The sequence below is a fragment of the Saccostrea echinata genome, unplaced genomic scaffold (genome assembly GCF_033153115.1).
Source record: "Saccostrea echinata isolate AGI-Se365-2 ecotype Australia unplaced genomic scaffold, CSIRO_AGI_Sech_v1 ptg000012l, whole genome shotgun sequence".
Classification (NCBI taxonomy): Eukaryota; Metazoa; Mollusca; class Bivalvia; order Ostreida; family Ostreidae; genus Saccostrea; species Saccostrea echinata.
Window position 1 is genome coordinate 15,865,025 of NW_026889761.1, and position 22,486 is coordinate 15,887,510.

The 22,486-nt window shown below is 32.9% G+C and overlaps 2 protein-coding genes across 2 annotated transcripts; one reads left to right on the plus strand and one right to left on the minus strand.

Moving 5' to 3' along the window:
- Positions 1 to 5,277: 5,277 nt before the first annotated feature.
- Positions 5,278 to 6,838, plus strand: LOC133186019 (uncharacterized). Its single transcript, XM_061321299.1, has 4 exons — positions 5,278 to 5,473; positions 5,709 to 5,770; positions 6,128 to 6,292; positions 6,421 to 6,838. The coding sequence occupies exons 1-4, from the start codon at positions 5,394 to 5,396 to the stop codon at positions 6,648 to 6,650; spliced, it is 537 nt and encodes a 178-aa protein (XP_061177283.1). The 5' UTR covers positions 5,278 to 5,393; the 3' UTR covers positions 6,651 to 6,838.
- A 1,460-nt stretch (positions 6,839 to 8,298) lies between these two features.
- LOC133185071 (putative nuclease HARBI1) lies at positions 8,299 to 8,871 on the minus strand. Its single transcript, XM_061320130.1, has one exon. It carries the CDS (start codon positions 8,869 to 8,871, stop codon positions 8,299 to 8,301), a length of 573 nt encoding a protein of 190 aa, XP_061176114.1.
- Positions 8,872 to 22,486: the final 13,615 nt, after the last annotated feature.

The following is a 22,486-nucleotide window of genomic DNA, read 5'->3' on the forward strand; positions in this document are numbered from 1 at the left end:
TTCAAAAAATTTAAGAAAAATTGCAGAGTAAGTCAATATTTGTTTCTTAATTAAGTAAATTACTGAACAATGATTAATTAGTTTCAAACCTGTCAAGGAAGAACAATTTTCAGCAGTTTTTCGTGTACTTATGTATGTAAAAAGATTTCTTGTTTGTTCAATTAAATGAATTATTCAGTTGTCTCTGCAATGTACAATGAAGTGTACAATGATATCTCCTTTATGTGTTCTCAAAAGTTTTCTATCTCTTTTGCTTACCAGGCTTTAATTTTATGTAGAACGAAAGTTAAATCAAATCTTATGAAAATTTTCTATTTTTCCTATTTCAATACAAAATCTTCTATTTATAAAAGCCGCTTAACCACTTTAGTCATCTTTATATAATTAAATAAGTTTGTAAACTGCATTGATTCTGTGACTCTGTGGTATCTTTTATTCCAAGCTCACTGGGATATATCGTGTCGACATATGAATGGAAATACAAGGGGAGATCAAAAAGTTCACGAATTAATTGAATTATTTCCTTAAAAGAAATAAAACGAGGTTTCCATGTTTATTATTTTTAAAGTAGTCCTCTCCAATTATAATGCACATCAGCCATTGCGCGAGTCACGTGATCCAGGCAGTCACGTGACATGCTCCGTAGCAGTCTGTAAACAGAAGCTAAAAGATTTTTCCTAGTTTTATATTTCTTACCAAGCAAGTTATTTTTTATAACATGAACACTCCATGTATCAGAAATGGAAAAATCTTGGCAATAGAATGGGTCGATAAGAATATCGCTTCCCACAATTAGTATGGTGACCCATCGCAACCCGAGTTCTCTGTCTCGGGAGCGTCGTTTATACAATGTGGATAAAGTATGGGCGCCTTCTTTTTATCATATCTCTTATGTTTAAAGTCTAAAGTAAACGATATTTTAGGGATTCAATAATTATATTATTGTTAAGATATTCAACTATTTTTCAAATTGTAACTTGACGATGTTTCATAACAAATTGCCCAACTAAGGACACATCTTTTCCCCCAGCTTGCTTTCGTAAGTCATTTGGTTTCATAAGCCTTGTACAAATTATCATAACATACTGCAAAAGAATTTCCAAGATATACGTTAAATTTTACAGCCGTTCGTTGCGTGAGTATGACTTAGTCAACCATTTTTGTCACAAGTGACCTACATATTGACGTCATTTTCACATTGTGACGTCACAAACACGGAGCAAAACATTATTTAACATCTGTTATTTATAGAGCATGTGTATGACTATATGTGTGCCAAAGTTCATTCTGATCTGAATTGTGGTTTTGTAAATATAGATAGTTCGCGAACTTTTTGATCAGCCCTCGTAACAAGTGATATTTATGTTATGTCGTCCATATACCGAAATGTCGAGTTGAAGGCCACATCATGAGATTTCTTTTTCTCATGTTTAAAATTATGAATAAATTTTGCTTCATATGAATACAAAAATAGGTCTGCTAACAACGGGGCGCAAATGGTACCCATGAGAATTCCAACAGATTTGTAAATTTGCAAAAACAAAACAACATTTTGCATCAGAGGGAAGAAAAGCCATGTATAGTGTCTTAAATAGAATGAAAGAATTGAATTTAATGTTTAGATATGTTTGAGACATATATAAGCTCTGTGCTGAGTTATGCATCTGAAATATGGGAATAACACAACGCTGAAGAGTCGCCCGCGTGGCGCAGTGGTAAGAGCGTCTGCTCTAGAGTCGCGGAGTAAGGAGTTGATCCTTACGTCGCGGGTTCGAATCCCACTGTGGGACGTGGAGACCGGTCCTTCGGATGACACCGTATAAACCAAGGTCTCATGTTGCAGTAGGTGCTGGCACGAAAAAGAAGCCTCACTGCTCAATGGCCGTAAGTGCCGAGTATAGGACAAAATTTGCAGCTCTCCACCGGCAAGTGGTGGCGTCTCCATATGAGTGAAAAATTCTCGAGAGGGACGTTAAACAACATACAAACAAACAAAGCTAAAGATGTAGAAAAAGTACATCCTTCATTCTATAAAAGAGTACTTAAGGTTAGCTTGAATACATATAAGAGTATGGTATCTTGCGAACTAGGTAAATTTTCTCTTGACCTGTCAGGAAAAAGAAAGCTCTAATACTGGTTAAAATTAAGAAATAGTGATAATTGCATTCTTAATGCATGTCTCCAAAAAAGAGTAGAAAATAATGATGACTGGATTGTTAATATTGAAAATAAATTTCATAGGCTGGGTATAGCAGAACTGTATGATAGTAATTGCATAAGCAGTAACACAATTGAAATTTTATAGCAGAGAATATGTGGTGAATATATCCAACACTATGTCAGATTTAGGTAAATCACCAAAATGCCTCATACTTTATATTTAAAAGAGTACCAATTACCAGATTAAGACTATCTGCTCATAACTTAATGATTGAACAAGGAAGATATAATAAAATAGTGAGAAATGATAAAACATAAAATCTTTGCGAATCAGGGGACATAGAAGATGAATTCCATTTTGTGTTAAAATGTCCACCTTATAATACATTAAGACAAAAATGCATAAAAAGCTACTACTCCCGCAGACCAAGTGTCTTCAAATCGGTACAATTACTTAGTACATAGAATGTAAAAGAATTATGTAATCTAGGAAATTTTTTCGCAATTTGAGAGTGCAACAAGAAAAGTGTATTAATTACTGAAATATCAATATATTATATATTATACATGTTGGATGTTAATCCCATCATCATATGTACTAAAATGTATGATTGTAAATATTGTCTATGAGAAGTATGTCTCTTGATTTTAATAAACTAAACTGAACTGAACCAGCTGTTTACTAACTCGTAGCACTTTGTTGGAGAGAATACAGCACTGTATGACTTACTTCTTTGAAGTAATAAATTAGCGATAATCAATTCGATCGTTTGGGTAAATCACACATCACCAAAAGAGACCAGACTGACCTTGTGTTTTTCCGGATTAATTGTTCAAGACGTTGGTCATTTTTAGAGCTTTATATATAAATTATATATATATATATATATATATATATATATATATATATATATATATATATATATATATATATATATATATATATATATATATATATATATATATATATATATATATATATATATATATATAAAGTACTAAAAATGACCAAAGACACGACAATGGAAATTGTCAAATTTTAGGGACGCCCTGTCCCTTCCTCGGGACAAAGAAAAAAGTTAAGAAGTCATAAAAACATAAGAATAAACAAGATGTGTTTGTGAAACACTATGCATCCGGCGGCAAAGTTCGAAAAAGCTATTTTTAGCGAATAGGTCACAGTCAAGGTCACAAGGTCATTGACCTTGGTGTCATTTGAAAGAACTTAATTAGTGGAGTATGCATACCAAATATGAAGTCTGTATCTCCTATGGTTCAAAAGTTATGGCGAAGGTTAAAGTTGACGACAGACAGACAAACAGACAGACAGGACAAAAACAATATACGCCCCCGATCTATCGATCCGGGCGCATAAAAACAACTAGCACTACATCTTAACTACCAAACACAATGTATTTACAATGTGACATGTTTAATTTGAAGTTTATAGCCAGTTGTAAAGAAAAAATTCCGGACCGCTATGAAATATGCCCAGTCTCTTGGGTGTACTCTGGTGAAGTGCGATTTACACAATTGAGCGAATTAATTAATTATCGCTAATTAATTCAGACCAAGTACGAGAGGAAATCAAAAAGTTTGCGATCTTATTGAATGATTTCCTTAAAAGAAATAAAATGAGGTTTCAGTGTTCATTATTTTTTAAAGTAGTCCTCTCCGATTTTAATGCACATCAGCCATTGTTCTGTCCATGTGCGAATCACGTGATCCAGGCGGTGACGTGAAATGCTCCGTAGCGGTCTGTTCACAGAAGCTAAGAGATTTTTCCGAGTCTTATATTTCTTACTATGCAAGTTATTTTTTATAACAAGAACAGACCATCTGTCAGAAATGGCCAAATCACGGCAATAGGATGGTTGGATAAAGATATCCCTTCCCATAATTAGTATGGTGACCCATCACAACCCGAGTTCTCTGTCTCGGGAGTGTCGTTTATCCAATGTGGAAAAAGTATGGGCGCCTTCTTTTTTCATAGCTCATATGTTTAAAGTCTGAAGAAAACGATATTTTAGGGATTTAATAATTATATTATTGTTCCAATATTCAACTATTTTTCTAATTGCAACTTGGCGATCTTTCAAAACAAATTGCTCAACTAAGGACACATCTTTTTACCGGCTTGCTTTCGCTGGGCAACAGAACAACCATCATTTTTAATCATCTCTCTGCCTTCACTTAAACAATCAATCCAATTAATGATTGAACTTCTGGTAAGTCTTTTGTCCTCATAAACCTTGTACAAATTATCATATTATACTGCAAAGGAATTTTCTAGGTATACGTTAAACTTTACAGCCGTTCGTTGCGTGAGTACGACTGAGTCAACCATTTTTTGTCACAAGTCATCTATTTATTGATGTCATTTTCACATTGTGACGTCCTAAACACGGAGCAAAACATTATATAACATCTGCTATTTATAGAACATGTACATGACTATATGTGTGCCAACTTTCATTCTAATCTGAATTGTGGTTTTGTAAATATAGAGATAGTTCGCGAACTTTTTGATCACCCCTCGTATTAAATCGTACACTGTCTTATTCTCTCATAATAGAGTAAATATACATGATAAAAAGAAACCAAAGAAAGATAATATGAAAGGGAAATTTCACAATATGAATTTAGATGTATTATAAATTCATCGGCATCGAAAGGAAGTTTTTGGACTTGCATAGATGGCCGAGCGGCCTAGCAGGCTGTTCCTGTACTGCTAGGAGACAGATTCTGTAGGTCGAGAGTTCAACCCTGGGTTGGGGCGGAAGTGGGTATCCTTATAAAAGTGAATTTCTTTGTGCTATATATATATATATATATATATATATATATATATATATATATATATATATATATATATATATATATATATATATATATATATATATATATATATATATCCATATATATATATATATATATATATATATATATATATATATATATATATATATATATATATATATATATATATATATATATATATATATATATATATATATATATATATATATAAACTTTAAACACTTGAAATGCTTATAGACGACATGTGACAGACCTCTTTAACACAATAGTCATAAAACTTCCGTGTTTCCGTAAAAATACATGTATATCGGTCGTGTGGTCCTAATATCCGCAATGTGCAATAGGAAAATATTCATCAATAAAATATATGTACATAATAATTTACAGAGGGAAAATATACAAGAGTAACATTTATGGATCATATGAAACACAAACTTTTATTGATTTCTTTATTTTTTTACACGCCGCTGTGCGAATCGTCCTCTTGTACAAGGTAGGGAAATTACTTATACACTAAGCTTTTCATAAAATTGCACCAACATGTAAGGTGATTTTTAAGATAGATTTGATCTGATTGCAAAACCATTTGCCTTGCAAAGCTAAAAATAATAATTCAAGTATTATTCAACAATCTCTTTATCAAGTGGATTTTACAAGCTGCATTTGAAATCATACATTTCTATCTTTGTGTTACGTTTAAAGACGATCATCACGTTTTTTCTCTTTAGATATACACACCAACTGTGTATTGAAGATTGCAAATGGAATAAGGAGAATAACAAGTGCGAAAGTCAGTATTTTAAAATCATTTGTAGTATTTTAATTTGAAGAATATTTGAACTCGATTAGACATTATGAAAGCCTCACATGAAAATTTCTTACAAGCCTTATGATTAATTTTTGAGAGATCTACGAGAAACCATGTAAAAATGAAAAACTGGAAGCAAGTCTCAAGGATGTACAGAATTTTATCATAACTTTACATGAACCCTATCAAGAGTCCAAAATATGGTGCTTAGTTTTGTTTGGTTGATGATTATTTTGCAATGATATAATAAAATACAAAAACCTACCCAATTTGACAAAAAGATATATTAGCTTACAGTTCTTAAATGATTATATTCATTTTTTTAATTGTAAATATTAGGCTGCCCGGTGGGTTACCAGGGAAACAACTGTTCAGTACCTTGTAGATATCCAAATTTTGGAAAGGATTGTCAAGAGGACTGTTCACATTGTGACGAGAAATGGTGTAATCCAACATATGGCTGTATAACAACTGTTACGACGAATAGAATAACTAAAGGAACCAGTAATAATCTCTATACTTCAAGTTTGTTTTTTTTTCAGTGCATTGGTTTTAATTTCTTAATATTACAAATTTGTATTATTATCCAAAATATTTAAAAAGCTATGTTTTATTATTGTTTTTATCTTTAGCTTCCTCATCCTTCAGTCTTGATCCTGTCATTATAGGAACTTTAACATCATCGGGATTCCTCTTGGTTTTCATTTCTTTCGCCATTGTTACGGTCTTCAATAGAAGGCGGTTTGTTAGAAATATAAGGAGAAGAGCACATTTCATCGATTCTATCATTATGGATTTTCCTGATGATTCCACGCAAAGAAATCTTACCAATGATTCATTGCTGCGTTATTCGAGGAGCTAATGTATCTAATATATGATTTACGCAATATTAAGAGTTCCAATGTTTTACATTAGAGATGCAGAAATATTTTATGGAATTTATTGACTCAAAAGTAGGGTAGGAATTGGGGTTAGCCAAAATTCATATTCTGAATTAAATATATGACTAACATGTGATTTTCTTCTAGAACATATCAAAATAAAAAGCAATTAAGTAAACTGAAAGAAAAAAGTTCATATTGTTTTATATCTAATATTTTTTGTTATTTTTGATGTTTGCAATATGACTTTTTTTTATTTATCTTACTTTTTTGTTTTTGGTCGATACAGTAACATCAACAAATGATACGAGTTAAACACACATTTTTCAGTTATTTACTTTACTGTTGGGTTTTCAGCTGCAAATACTGTAAAAGACTTTTACTCGTTAGCGACCTTGTATTTTCGAAACATCAATGTATTTAATTATGTACTTATATTAGGGATGGCAATCGGATAGTACAGAATTACCAATCGGTTAACCGCAAGATGTTCCGACCGATTAAATGGTTAATCTTATCAAAATACATGTACACATTTCCTTGCCGTATCTTCCTTAAGTGAGTATTATTTATACACATAAGAAGAATAAAATTGACGTTGGTAAAAATTAGTAGAATTCTGTTCACATTTAATCAGAACTCCATATATATTTATTTTAGTTTCAATAGGCGAGAAAAAATAAGAAAATTACGAAACATTCCAGATATCAGAGACATTAATATTTTTTTATAGACTAGATGTCACACAAATTCGCATAATCAAAACTTAGTCTAAGAGTCATAGTCTAAACTATCACTTAAAGTAGTACAAAACAGATAGGCCAATTTTTTCCTCAAATTCAAAATGTTTGAAACTTTGATATGTTGTTCTAAGATATAAAATCTCTATGAGTAATACGAAAGAAATTGAACCAAAGAGGTTTTCCCCCACATAGATTGAAATATAGTGTATCAGATTCCTGTATTATGAGGGTAAAATCAGACATTCATCTTAAGAATGTACATTGTTTAAAACATACCACATTTGATATATTACAAATATGTGTGATGCTACTTATAAAGTTGACCTTTTTGTTTCTATAAATCAGTAAAATATATTGATACCAGTGCATTTGAGTGCACTGTGATGTAAACAGAACATATATAGCTCGGGAATCGCAATTTATCATGTAAATATGCTACACTTTTTAAAAGATCTCTTTAAAAAATACTTACTTCAAACTCAGGTACATCACGAGAATGATTGAAGTTGTGATTGGTCATCTAAATTAAAAATCACTCTGATTCTATACACACAAGTTCTCTAAAGTTGATATCAAAAATATTCTGTAGTTCCTCATTGACAACATTTATGTAGTCTTCGCAGACTAGTAGTAAAAAGTAGAAGTAGTATAGAAACATTTCCATGAATTTTTGTGATCAATAGTACGATGGACAGTTAATGTAATATTTCTATCAGACAGATCAACTTAAAATTTAGATATAAATAAAAAATTTAAAATTTTCATTTGAAAATGAATTTGTACTATTCAAATCTATTATAAAAATGCCTCGGGTTTAAGAGAATTTAATCTCATGACAAACCAAGAAGTTTCTTCAAATTTTTGCAGTAAACGTGTTATTTATATTTTAAGTAATATGTAACCTACCAAATTTATGCAGCATAAGCCATCTGCATTTCCATCTGCCAAAGGTGTCCTCTATCACCTTCCTTGTTTTCTGGTGCTGTCGGTTATAAGCCTCTTCTGCCGGGATGCGGGGATCTCGTATAGGAGTAAGTAGGTATGGTCTCAGAGGATAAGCTTGATCTCCAAGTAAGAAACCCATCTGCGTATGTCGACTAAGGTAAGTTTGAACACCACACTGACTCCATATAAAAGCATCGTGAGCTGAGCCAAGGTATTTAACGAGCAAGTTGGTAAATTTTTTCTGACTGTCACGAATTCCTTGGACGTTGAGCGCATGGAAACCCTTGCGACACACATAAACGTCCTCGCGTGATGGTGGAGCCTTAATGGGAATGAATGACCCATCCACACATCCAATTACATTTGGAAATCCAAATTTCTCCATAAAACCTTCTTTTACAGTTTTTATTTTTCGGCCGTCCGTCGGAAATTGAATAATTTGTCCCGCAACATTTGCCAATGCATTAGAAACTTTCTGCACAGACCTAGAAACACTGGGTTGACTGAGTCCCATAATGTCCCCTATCACTTGCTGGAAAGAACCAGTCGCACAAAAGTTTGCTCTTCTAGGGTTAGGGCATGAGATCTTTTTGTGTCATGCGACACTTCTTGTCTAACAATGTCAATGACTTCCATCAAACAGTACCTTGTCATTCTATAACGGGAAAGAATCTCCTCGTCGCCATATGCATCCAATGGATTGAGCCTATCTCTAAAGATTCTATCCTTCCCAATTTTGTTTTCTTCTAAAATCGCCTGTATTAACGCCATAATAGAAAGACCAATATGACGTACTTTGTACACGTGTAATGACGTCATAATAGCCTTCGCTTTGTCCACTTCAGAAATAAATAACAAGTTTAAAAACTTCTCTGGGAAATGAAGTGGGTCGGTCACGTGATCAAATCCTGTCAAGGCCGAAGATTCTTCTCAGAAGATTTGATCACGTACCGACCCACTTCATTTCCCAGTGAAGTTTTTAAACTTGTTATTTATTACTTATATATACATTTGAGACGGACAATCGAATATAATCGAATATGAATATTGCACTAACTGTTCGTCGTAGATTTTGAAAAATTACGCAAGGTGTAAATCGGCTTGAAAAGCGGTTACGCTTCAAATTCTGTTTTGAAGGGAATATTCTGTGAAAGGTTACTTGTGATCAATTATAGTGAGCATATTGGTGTCTGGGAATTTTTGTATTCATGAGAACCCATATTCGATGTTGAAAAAAGCAAGAAACACGTCCGATGTTTGATAATAAAAAGTTGGAGGAATTTCGGTCGGAAAGGGATGGATGGAGACACTTGTTCGGACCAGTTAACTTGAGCTCAAGTAAAAAAAATTGATCAGAAACATAAAATCTACGATTTCAGTAAAGCATATTTATTATGATGTTGACACGGAGACACTGGCGACAGCTTAGGACAACGATCTCGATGATGGAGGTGTGCCTACCAAATTTCCGAAGTAAAGTGTTTGTCAGCTGTTTGTGGCGTGATTGCATTACACTGATATTTTCCAACAAATTTTCAAATTTATTGTGAGTAAAGTTTAATGAAAAAAAATTATAGCATTCAGAGGTCTACAAGAAAAAATAAGGGTAAACGTTGAGACAATGCAGCTCAGACATGAAACTTATAACACGTAGTTTTCTATTCTCTATGTAAAATCGATCAAGAACTGTATTAAATACTTGTTTACATTGTAAATAAAATGATCGTTATTTTACTTGCGTATTTTGTACATTTTTATGCATGAAAAACATGCTATATTGCTAAGTAGAGTAAGTCTTTTTATGTAGTTATTTTTGCGCTGTGTGATTAGGTCATGTAATGACCTATGACCTTCGAAAAACTTCATACAGGTATGAAGATATTTGCTCTCTGTGTGTTTATATAATAGAAAGATACCACAAATGTATTTATTATAAATTAAACTTGGCGTTGATCTTATATAAAAGATTAAATAGTTAATGGTTCAGATTTTTTATTCCACATTTTCAATTAATAGTTGCACTGTTCAGGAAATTTAGAAGCAATTTCAGGAAGGGTATACAAGCGAACAACATGTTTTTAACAAGTTTAGGTGGCGCAACCGAGTATTATCATTAGTTATCTATTGTATGTAATTTCAAGTTCTAAATACATGGAGAAACCTGACAAGTACATGTATTACCATTCTGTTGCACCATCATTGAATTAATGTGCGCAGCAAATCAATTCTTATCAATCATCAAAATAATTAAAGGGAACAAAACTAGTAATTGATTTGATCCGTACATCATTTTCTTTGTTGAACTGTACAATGCAATGGACTGGAATTATTGCTCGAAAAAAAATTAATAAATTGTTGCTCAATTAATGGAGTGAATGATACTATGAATTAAATTGAAGGGAGCAATTATTCATAAAAGTAATCAGAGATCAGCTATACAAACTACTGTCATTTCTCCTATGCCTAGCTCATTCAAATCTGTTTCACAAGTAAAAAACCCAGTTCCTTTGACCCATTAAAATGATATTCAAACAACACAAAAGAACCAAGGATTTGGGTTGGTAAAAAAAGGTTTACGATTCGGAAATTTAAATTTTTGTCATATTATTCCAAAAATTGATGAAATAAAACTACTGCTCCAAAATAGACAAACTTTAGATATTCTAGGTATATGCGAAACATTTTTGACCGAGCAGATAGGCAACTCTGAATTGAATATTGAGGACTTCTTTTTTGAAAGAAAAGATCGTGTACTAAAGGCAGGTGGTGGAATTTTAATATACATTTCAAATGATATTTCATATAAACGTAGAACTGATTTTGAAATCAGTAATATTGAGACAATCTGGCTAGAGATAAATTTAAGAAATTCAAAACCTATATTTTATTGTTCTGCTTATCGTCCACCATCTGCCCCCTCCTGCTGGGCAGAGGACCTAGCAAGGGAGGTTAACCGTGCCTCCTGCTGTGATGATACTGAAATAATTCTAGCAGGTGATTTTAATATTGATTTAATGAAAGACCCCCCACAATACTGGACATCTGCTTTAGAGGAGTTTGGACTTTCACAGATAATTATTATTCCAACTAGAATAACAAGTACCTCAAGTACCTTAATTGAACATTTTTATACAACCAAACCAGAAAACATATGTGAAACCAGTGTGCCCCCTATTGCTATATCTGACCACTACCCTGTATGTTTGACACGGAAAACTAACTGCATACAGCGTAAGGGAAAACATACTGAAATCCAATATCGAGATTTTAAAAAATTCAATGAAAATAAGTTTCTAAGAGATTTAGAAAATGCAAATTTTAACACTCTTCTTGAACTAAAAGACCCAAACGAAATATTGAATAAATTTTATGAATTATTTAATGATATTCTTAACAAACATGCCAAAGTAAAAACTAAAAGAGTCAAGACTGAAATTCGACCTAAATGGCTTACACAGGAAATAAATTATGCTAGACTTTTACGTGATACATACCATCTACAAAGAAATTCAGAAAATTACAAATTTTGGAGAAATAAAGTCACTCAATTAATAGATCAAGCCAAATCAAAGTATTACAAATCAGCAATTGAAGAAAGTTCAAGTCCTAAAGAAATGTGGAGTTATTTAAACCATTTGGCATCCAATTCCAAAAATTTTACACCTAACCGTATTACACAAAATGGTTTGGATTTTGAAAATTTACAGGATATTGTTGATATCTTTAACAAACACTTTACAGAAATATCCTGTAAGTTATTAGCAAATATATCAGTACAAAGTTTTGATTCAGAATTATTAAATCAATTTACAGAAACTAAACTAGGGAAAGAAAATTTTCAGTATAAATCAAATAAGTGAGTTTGAAGTATTTAATATGTTGAATACACTTGATGTGAACAAGTCAGCAGGCATTGACTTTATTGGACCTCGTCTACTAAAACTTTCGGCAAATGTTATATGCAAATCTATTACACATCTTATAAATGCTAGCATTACTAATGGTGTATTTCCATCCCGTTTAAAACAAGCAAAAGTCACTCCTATTTTCAAAAATGGCGACCACGCAGATCCAGGGAACTACAGACCCATATCCATTCTTCCAACATTATCAAAATTAGTTGAAAAACACATAGCCAATCATATACGTAACTTTACCTCTAGCTTTGATCTTTTATTTAAATCACAATCTGGATTTCGAGAATTCCATTCATGTCAAACGGCTCTAACAAAACTAACAGATAATTGGTTACAAGCTATGGACCAAGGAAATCTAGTAGGCATAACTTTCCTTGATTTTAGCAAGGCATTTGATTTGGTTAATCATGATATCCTTATAAGTAAACTTCAATCATATCACTTTGACCAAATGGCTATTAAATGGTTTCATTCTTATCTAACCTCAAGGTCTCAGTGTGTAAAAATAGGTACATATTCCTCTGATTTCTTGCCTGTCACAGCAGGAGTGCCCCAGGGATCTATCTTAGGTCCCCTACTATTTTTATTGTATATAAATGATCTCCCTTTACATGTAAATAGCACAGATATTGATATGTTTGCTGATGATGCAACCTTAATTCACATCATAAAAATGTAGAAGATACTGAGAATGCCCTTAACTTTGATTTGTGTGAGATTGAAAATTGGTGTTCCAAAAATCAAATGGTGTTGAATACCAATAAGACAAAATGTATGCTTATGGGAACTCAACATAGAAAATCAAAGATAAATTCTCCTGAATTAAATTTATATGCTTCAAACAAATTAATTGAAAATGTTGAATCTGAAAAACTTTTGGGAGTATATATTGATCATTCATTGCGCTATAATTACCATATTGACTCAGTTTGTAAATCTTTGACGTATAAATTATATACCTTACGCAGAATTAAAAAATTTCTCCCATTACACACAAGAAAACTATTCTATAATGCATACATTCTGCCTTCTTTAAATTATTGTCTAACTATTTGGGGTAATGCGCCAGGTGCTGGCATAGATAGAGTTTTTAAATTGCAAAAAAGGGCAGCCCGGATTATATTAGATGTGGCTTATGATGCCCCTTCACTACCATTATTTGAAAAACTTGGATGGCTGACCATATATGAGTTGATTGATTTTCATAAATATGTATTACTGTACAAAACACTTCATGGTATGGCACCTGATTATTTAAGAGACTCTTTTGAATTTATTTCTTCTAATAATTATGTTTTACGATCTGAAAACAACTATGACCTTCGTCTACCGAAATATCGAACAAATCAATTTAAAAATTCTTTTTATTATTCCGGTGTTCATTTATGGAACAAATTACCTTTGTATATACGTTTTTCACCAACTGTACACACATTTCGTAAAAATGTGGAAAAATTTATTATAACTTGCCGCAACACTGTTTAAGTAACGTAATTCCATGTCCTAAACTTTTAATTGTACTTGTATTTTTACATCATGTTGTATTGTTTAATAAGTGAACAATGTTTTCATAATTGTATTATTATTAATATGTTTAGAGGGCCCCGAGGAAGACTAGTGCATTGCACTAATCGGGTTACCCTCTTTAAATAAAGTATTATTATTATTATTATTATTATTATTATTATTATTATTATTATTATTATTATTATTATTATTATAATTATTAGGCGCAATAAATACTTGTAACTGAGTGCTCTCTTTCAATATATTATTGGGTGCAGGGATTCAATTTTTGATACATGTACCATTAATTCATATGAATGAAGAAAGCAACATATCCATTTTTACGTGCGTCAATTCCGCAAATTCATTAATTAATGAAAACAAGAATTGAATTAAAGCGCGTCAACATTTAGAATTAAAGGTATAATTAATTGTTTGAAGAGAGCTTTAGTAGATATAATGTACTTATTTGAGTTTATGGTCTTTTTGGCGCTCCATACAACCCCCGTTTGATGTTATGTTTATGTCGTCAAATTTCCATTTTTATTCATATGTATAGGTTAATACGAGTGTGGCTCTCAGTAAGACAATGGGAATGAAACAGCAAGACAAAACACTGATTCTGTCAATCTCATTTTTTATCTTAAAAAAAACAGTTAAAATTTATGTTTATTTTGAGAAATTAACTTATTTCCCAAACATACAGAAAATTAACACAGGAAATATTTAATCAAAACAACAGTAAAGAAAAAGCTAAAGCACTTTCTTTGCCGATCTATGGCAAGGTGCCCGTTTACCGGCTTCCCCAACCTATCCGTAAATTTTCTCCGGTAGCGGAAGGGTTAACGCAAATGTTAACTGGTGCGTTTAATAACGGATGTTTCGTGAATACCAAATAATGTTACGGAAAAATTAGCGGTGACGTTAACGGACCCGTTATCTAACGGATGCTTTGTGAATAAGGTTCCAGGTCTTCCAACAAATTGTTAGAATTTCGACAGGCACTAATTGTTTATTTATGTAATAATATCCCACTATCACCTGGATTTGGTGTTTACATCTCAAAGCTTTTTTGATACTCAAGAGCATGATACATGTATGAGTACGATCAATTTTTAAACCGAGGCAGACTCCTACAGACTATCAATGTTACAGGGATTTTAACAACCTCATTTAACGTAAGCATTTCGTAAATTCTATGGTCGCGTTTCATACAAATTGTTAGGCCTTTTTTATATACTGACTTTGACTACAGAATGTTCTGCTACCTGATCAACACATAGGTCTCACGGCGGGAGTGACAGGTCAGCGGGGGATTCTTACTCCTCCTAGGCACCTGATCCAACCTCTGAGATTTCCAGGGGTCTGTGTTTTATGTCATCTTTACATATATGAATTGTTTGTGGATTTTTTAGATCGGCTACTGTTCGTTATCTTTCTCATGTTCATTAAAATGTGTCAAAATGAGGAAAATTGAAACATAAGTTTCAGATATTTTGAGGATTTAAAAATATTCAATGCAAAAAAATATAAAGGAAACAGAAGATGGCATCATAATATTTGACGGTTGACCTCTACATGACCTTGTACTTTCGTAAAGAATGGAGACTCCCCATTAATATGTCCAAATATAAGGTCTCTACTACAAAGCAATCAAAAGCTACACTTTTTATTAAATAACAAACGGTTAAATCGCATGTAGATGACATTAACAAATTCTAAATGTAGGCTCGAGAATGTTTAATATACTAGTATGTCTCAATTTTTTACAGAATAGGGTTAATACATGTCATAGTTTATATTTTTCTTTCCAAAAATAATTGATTACTGATATTAGAGTGATTCTATTCTTTTTCCAGGCGTGTTTTTAGAAGAAATGAATTAACATTGATTTTACAGGTGTTTTTACTACCTTAATTTACAATTTTTGTTCTGTACTAGTAACATTTTGATAGATAACTGCAAAAGAAAAGACAGGGTAAGATACGTATTTTAAGCCGTTCACAGTACTCAACGATGATTTCATTAATACAGTACAGGCTGAGTAACGATATGGTGTTCACGAAATAATTAACACTTCACAAAATGTAATAACCTTCAAAATCAGCTTAAGGTAATGTTACTCGTCATCTCTCAAGAGAAGTTCGGTCAGAACCTTTAATTTCAAATTATTAATTACAACTCAATTTTTATGATATATCTGAATTAAATAAATTAAATTTTACAACATTCTATTTAGAAATATTTGACATTCTATTTTTAAAAAAAATGCTCAAAAATCGTACAGAAAAAAGATTTATGGGAGACTATTTCTTGCGTTGGAAGGTTATTTTGAAGACGATTCTTCAAATCTTTATATTTGTTTCATTAAATGTCTGGGAACTTTAGTCCTAAATATTTTACACTCAGAGAATTGTTTTCGTTATTATACGTATGTTAGGGAATAATGAATATAAGTTTCAATTATATTCTTTAAACAAATTTTACGTATTCACTCAACAGACTTTGAGATTGAAGAAAGTCGAGATAAAATTAACTTTGTTTTATGCCTGGAAATCACACATTTTGATAAATACTTCAAAATTAACATCAATGACACCAGCTTTTTCTTTCATTATTTTAAACGAAACGATATTCTTTACCAATCAGCAGTAAAGTCATAAAAAGTTTGATACAAGAAAATGTTTGATCGCCCATTTTAGATTTTTATTACCCAAAAACATATATTTTTAGTGCAAAAAGGTCATAAAATAATTTACGCGCATTAATTTGCAGGATTTTATCAATAGTAATTTTTTTCAAATGAAATATGAATGTAACGGAAAGTTATCGAGCTCAGAAGTCCGTTGAAAAAATACAAATTTAGCGAACAGAGCAAACAGGGACCCCTAAAAACAGAAGAGATGGAATCAATTGCCATGGAGGAGTGAGTATCCCCTGTCGACCGGTCACACCCGCCGTATACTCCTTGTCATGATCGGGCAAACAAAAATCCGTATAGAAACCTTTTGTCTATAGCTTGCCTCGTTTTTGAAATCATCCGAACGTTGAGCATGATCTTCCATGTTGAAAAAGCAGCTGTCTATGATGTCGTGGGGAATGGTTGTATAAAGTGTTGAAAAGTCGTACATTTTGGTGTTATTGATTGTGATTTCAAATTTTCTAAAAGTTTCTTAGAGTTTTTAAGTATCACAACTGATTTACACCACTACTCAAATATATTGTTGTACAGTACACCTAAAGCTTCTCCTTCACCGCTGTTGATGTTTTAGTGAGGAGTAAAGAAAGAGGCTTGGTAGCACATTTTCTGGAACCTGTCATGTGTCTCTTTAAGGATTTTTATGTAGTTTGGGAATCTAGTATAGGTATGGTAATTCAAATTCAAATTGAGAGTTGAAAATATTAAACATATTTGAAACTGACGTATGAATTTCCTCCTTAGAAAGGGAGCTATGGGTATAAGTTGGATTACCATTAGCAGAATAAAACCCAAGTTTCTCTAGAATACAATTAAAATTATGAATCTTACAAATAAAGAAAATATTTTACCTGCTTTGTCAGCTGGGACCAGTACCTATTGATCGTGTAATCTATCTAATTCTTTTTTCACTTTTAAATTACTGAAGACGGAAGGAAAGGTGGTTTTCATATTGCCCCTCAGGCGCCTTGTGCGAGATTTCAACATTCATCTGACACTTTTAATCCATTCTGACAAAGTGTCGAAGTCTTTTCATATTTGACCCATCGCCTGGCGTAATCTTCCACAGAATTCATACTATATATAAAATTATGACACCAGTTGAAAGATCGGGTTCCCGAAATGTTAGCCCATTAAAGGTCATTATTAACTATATTTACTTCACCAGTAATGACGTGTCCAGCAGGACTATTGTTGTAGGGTGAAGAAGAACATGAACACGTAGGAGAACTATGTTTCAGATGTTCGGTATCTAGACACTATAGAGTTTTCTTTTTTAATTAAAAAGTTTGGAGTATAGTATGTATACATTGTATGTATATTTAAGAAAAACAAGGTGTGGACTTCAACTCGAAATATGGTGGAATACAAGACTGGACCCCTTTGTAATAAAAATACATGTATTTTAAATATTTAGTGCGTCAATTCCTTTGTTGGCAAATTGAAGTTTAGGGAACAAACGGGTTGCTTGAGTTGAATTCTCTTCCGTTTTTTTAAACTATGATCTGCAACATCCATAATCACAGATCCAAGCCTGTATTCTCTAATAGAAGAATCCAAATATGGACTTTCCTTGACCTTTTCAAACAGACCATTTAAAACTTTCAAAGAACTGCACTGAGTACAGTTCGGTGCGATTGTGATGAAGAACTGTTTATTTACATAAGGTAGAAGGGAATCAAAAGAGACATCGTGTATAATAGGTTTATTGTAAGACCGACGTCAATGACTACGCTTACGTCTTTGGGTATTGTTAAAAGTTCCATCACATTCACATTGCTACACTATGGATTTGAAACATTCCCAGCACTATCGACATTGTCATTGGAGAGGCCATGCCTAGTTGCCTTATCCAGTATTCTTCTCGTTGTATACGAAAAGGTGTACTCAATGATGGGCTTTTAAATTAGCAAGATGGTAAATCTTATCTATAATTCTAACTTTCATTGACAAAATAGAATGATCAGGTAAATTAACGTAAATTGCTTGCAGAGAAGCTGCTGGCCCCCGTTGTTAATTTGAAATATATGTCCTGATATTCTTTTATAAAGTGACCCTTTGTTTCACCAACATTCAAAAGCCCACAGAGGGTACATTCTATTCCGTTGAAAACAGAAGATTCTCAGCTCAGTTTTTTCCAAGCTTTGGTATAGAAGCTTCGTCCAGTAAGATTATTAAAAAATGAACTGCTTGTAATCAAAACATCACAGGTATTACAGTTTTTGTCAGAACATTTGGCAATGGAAGACATGGGATCGGAAAAGGATTCCTCATAATTATCTCTAATAGAAATTTACAATCCTTCGATTTTTGTGAGAACTGTTGTATTTTTACCAAAACTTGGAATCAAAGACTGAATGATCAACATCTCAGAAGATTATCCGAGGGACACCAATTGAACTCTTTGAGACTGTCCCTTATAGATTCGAAAGAGTGATGCCTTTTTTATACTTGGAGACTCTTCTATCAGTATCATTTCGTAACCTGTTAAGTAAGATGCATAGTGACCCTATATGATTAGTTACCTTAAATATACTTCCCAAAAAGTCCTTGATAGCTCATGTCAGAAGTGACATAACTAAAAACGGTATCATCAATCCTTTCTTTTTAAACTGAATTTTTAGGAAATTGCGTTCAAATGTACGCATATTTTAAGTTTTTCGAGCACCCGATTACAGATTTTCTAACCGATTAACTTCATCCCGACCGAGTAACCAGTTAGCTGAATAGAAATCGCAATGCCTGACCCTAACAAAAATCTTTTATAGTTTACTATAGTTAACGATAGTAAAATCTTTCATACTTTTATTTACAATGAAAACTTTACTCTGAAACTTTTTTTGAGATTTCAAAGCTTAAAATCTCTAAAATTTGGTAACAGTGATATGAAATTTGAAAATAATATGTGAATATACAAATAATAGTTTCATTTATTATAACAAAAACATGCATGTATGAATTGATTGATTGATTGATTGTCTATTGTTTTACGTCCCATTCAAGAATTTTTCACTCATATAGAGACGTCACCATATACCGGTGAAGGGCTTCAAATTTTGACCTTTACTCGGCACTCAGGGCCATTGAGCAGTGAGGGATCTTTATCGTGCCAACGCCTGCCGTGACACGGGCCTCGGTTTTTAAGGTCTCATCCGAAGGACCCGCAACTTTCACTTCAAAGTGCCGAGCGCATGGCGAAGGAACAGTTGCTACCTATTTTTTATCGACTTAGGTCTGTCGCGGCCGAGATTCGAACTCATGACCTCCCGATCACGGAGCGAGCGCTCTACCGACTGAGCTACCGACTGAGCTACCGTGAACGGTCATGTATGAATTGAAGAACAATTATTATAACAATCTGAAATCCATAGTAAAAATACTTTGATTTACTATCGTAAATAAAACTTTGATACTATAGTAAACTATAGTTAACTAAAGTATTTTTGTTCTGGAATTTATATATAAAAGTTCCTTAGTCGCGAAAACTATTTGTTGCAAAAAGATTTTAAGCTTTAATTGCGATTAAAAGTTGCTTTTAATAAAAGTTGGTTTACAATTTTTATAAATTGATTGAAAAAATTGAGAGCAAAGGGTTTATTATAACGATTGATTAATATTAGAAGTCAGATCCCTGAACCAAAAACCTCTGCTTAGGAATAAACAGCTTTGATCTCGACTCAACCAATGTTGGCACTAAACCAAGAAACAATCAGAGCGTCAGCACACATCCAAAAATGCCGTCATTTTTGACTGATTTTTCCCTTATTGCAGTCCTGCTTAATCCCCAAAGTAGTAACACAAACAAATTTCAATCTATATTATACGTGGAATTTTGTTTTAATTTGAATTACTTTATTAATCTTCCTATAAAAATGCTTCTAGAATTTTTCTTATGCATTCCATGAAAAAAAATTACACCATTTAATTGTGACCCGTTTTAGGCCTTTCGAAAATTGTTCAAGATATTTACATCAGACTTCTAAAATATACATACACAGCAATTCATTTTAAAATGAATTAACAATAAAAAGGTTAGTAACTATACTATTCACGTTAACGTAGCCATCAGTTCTGTGTTTTTCTTCCCTTATCTTTCGTAACTATACTGACAGAGACCAAAGAATCAAGGTAAACTTCTTTGCATATTGTAGTACAAAGAACTTGGATATCCATGTACTATCGACATATTTTAGGTTTCCATGTAAAATCCTACACAAGATGAGGATATGTTTTTTTAGGTCAAATGAGTCACTCAAGTGACCTATTGCTATCTCTTTTCGTCCGTCGTCGTGCGTCGTCCGTCGATCATCGGTCGTAAACTTTTGAACATTTTCAGCTTCTTCTCTGGAACAAGGAAACCAATTTCAACCAATTTTGGCATGCAGCATCTATGGGTGAAGGTGAACAAAATTTGTGAAATTCGTGGCCCCTGCCCCCCTGGGGCCTGAGGGGTGGGGCTAAAACCATCAAAATTAATGCAATCTTTAAAAATCTTCTTCTTTACTCCTGGACATCAAGCAGTCAAACTGTTGGCATGATTGTAATAAGCATTAAGCCCTCTATTAAAATTGTGAAATTCATGACCCCAGGGTCAGGGGTTCTGGTGCTAGTGCGGGGCTATATAGATCATATAGTGAAAGTGCATTATTTCTTTGAAAATCTTCTTCTCTATTCCTGGGTATTATTGAAACAAATTGAATACATAGTTATGACAAGCAAGGGTGACTCTACTAAAATTGTGAAATTCATGACCCCAGGGTCAGGGGTTCTGGTGTTAGAGCGGGGCTATATAGATCATATAGTGAAAGTGCATTATTTCTTTGAAAATCTTCTTCTCCTCTCCTGGGTATTATTAGTCCCCTACCGATGAAACCGGAGGGGATTATAGGTTTCTTCTGAATCTGTCCGTCCGTCTGTCTGTCTGTCCGTCCGTCTATCTGTCTGTCCCTCTGTCTGTCTGTCAGTCTGTCCCACTTGGTTTTCCGCAATTTTTTTTCAAAATGCTTGCAGATATTGAGCCGATTTTTGGTTTGTGATTGTATCTTGATGAGTTACAGATAAAGTTTGCATTTCGTTCCGCTTCAATGATTTTTGACGGAATTACGACCTTTTCAATTTTTCAGGGTTTTCTGCACTTTTTTTCTAAACGCTTGCAGATATTGAGCTGATTTTTGGTATTTGACTTTACCTTGATGAGTTATAGATCAAGTTTGCATTTCGTTCCACTGCATTAATTTTTGACGGAATAACGGCATTTTCAATTTTTAACGGGAACCAGATTACACTTGCCGGTAGGGGACTAGTATTGCTAATGCAATACTCTCAGAATACTTGTTTATGATGGTTATGATAAACAAGGGTGCCTCTTCCAAAATTGTGAATTTCATGACCCTTGGATCAGAGGTTCTGATGTTAGGGCGGTGCACTATCTATTATATAGTGAAAATGCATTAATGCTTTAAAAATCTTCTTTGCACCTGGGCATATCAGAGGCAAAACTTTAAGAGTAAAAGTTTTAATAAGGAAGGGTATTTTTACCAGAATTTTGAACATCAGGACCATTTGGTCAAGTGTTCTTGTCCAGGCCAGGGTTCTATTAATTTGTATTCTACTGAGAGGAAATATTTCCCTTTGCCATTTAATTGTGTTAATTAATCACTGTAAATAATGCACTTGAAAGGTTAATAGAATAAGAGAATTATGCAAGAATTTTTATTGTGTAATACAAAAAGTACTTTCGTAGTTTTAATGATCAGGTAGACTTGTAAGTAATAGATAAATATAGATAAATAAAAATGAGACAAAAATAACTTGTCTTATCAAATGTTCATCAAAGACCAAGAGAGGCCAATGTAAGAGATTTCAACAAGGAATTAAAATAGTACAGAAGCACTGATAGTTTGTTAATATACTGTTTGGTGATAGTGTTAAATGGGGAACAGATTAGAATCTAATTTATGATACTGTTAATGAATACTAGACTAATTATTTTGTTGATCTTGATCACC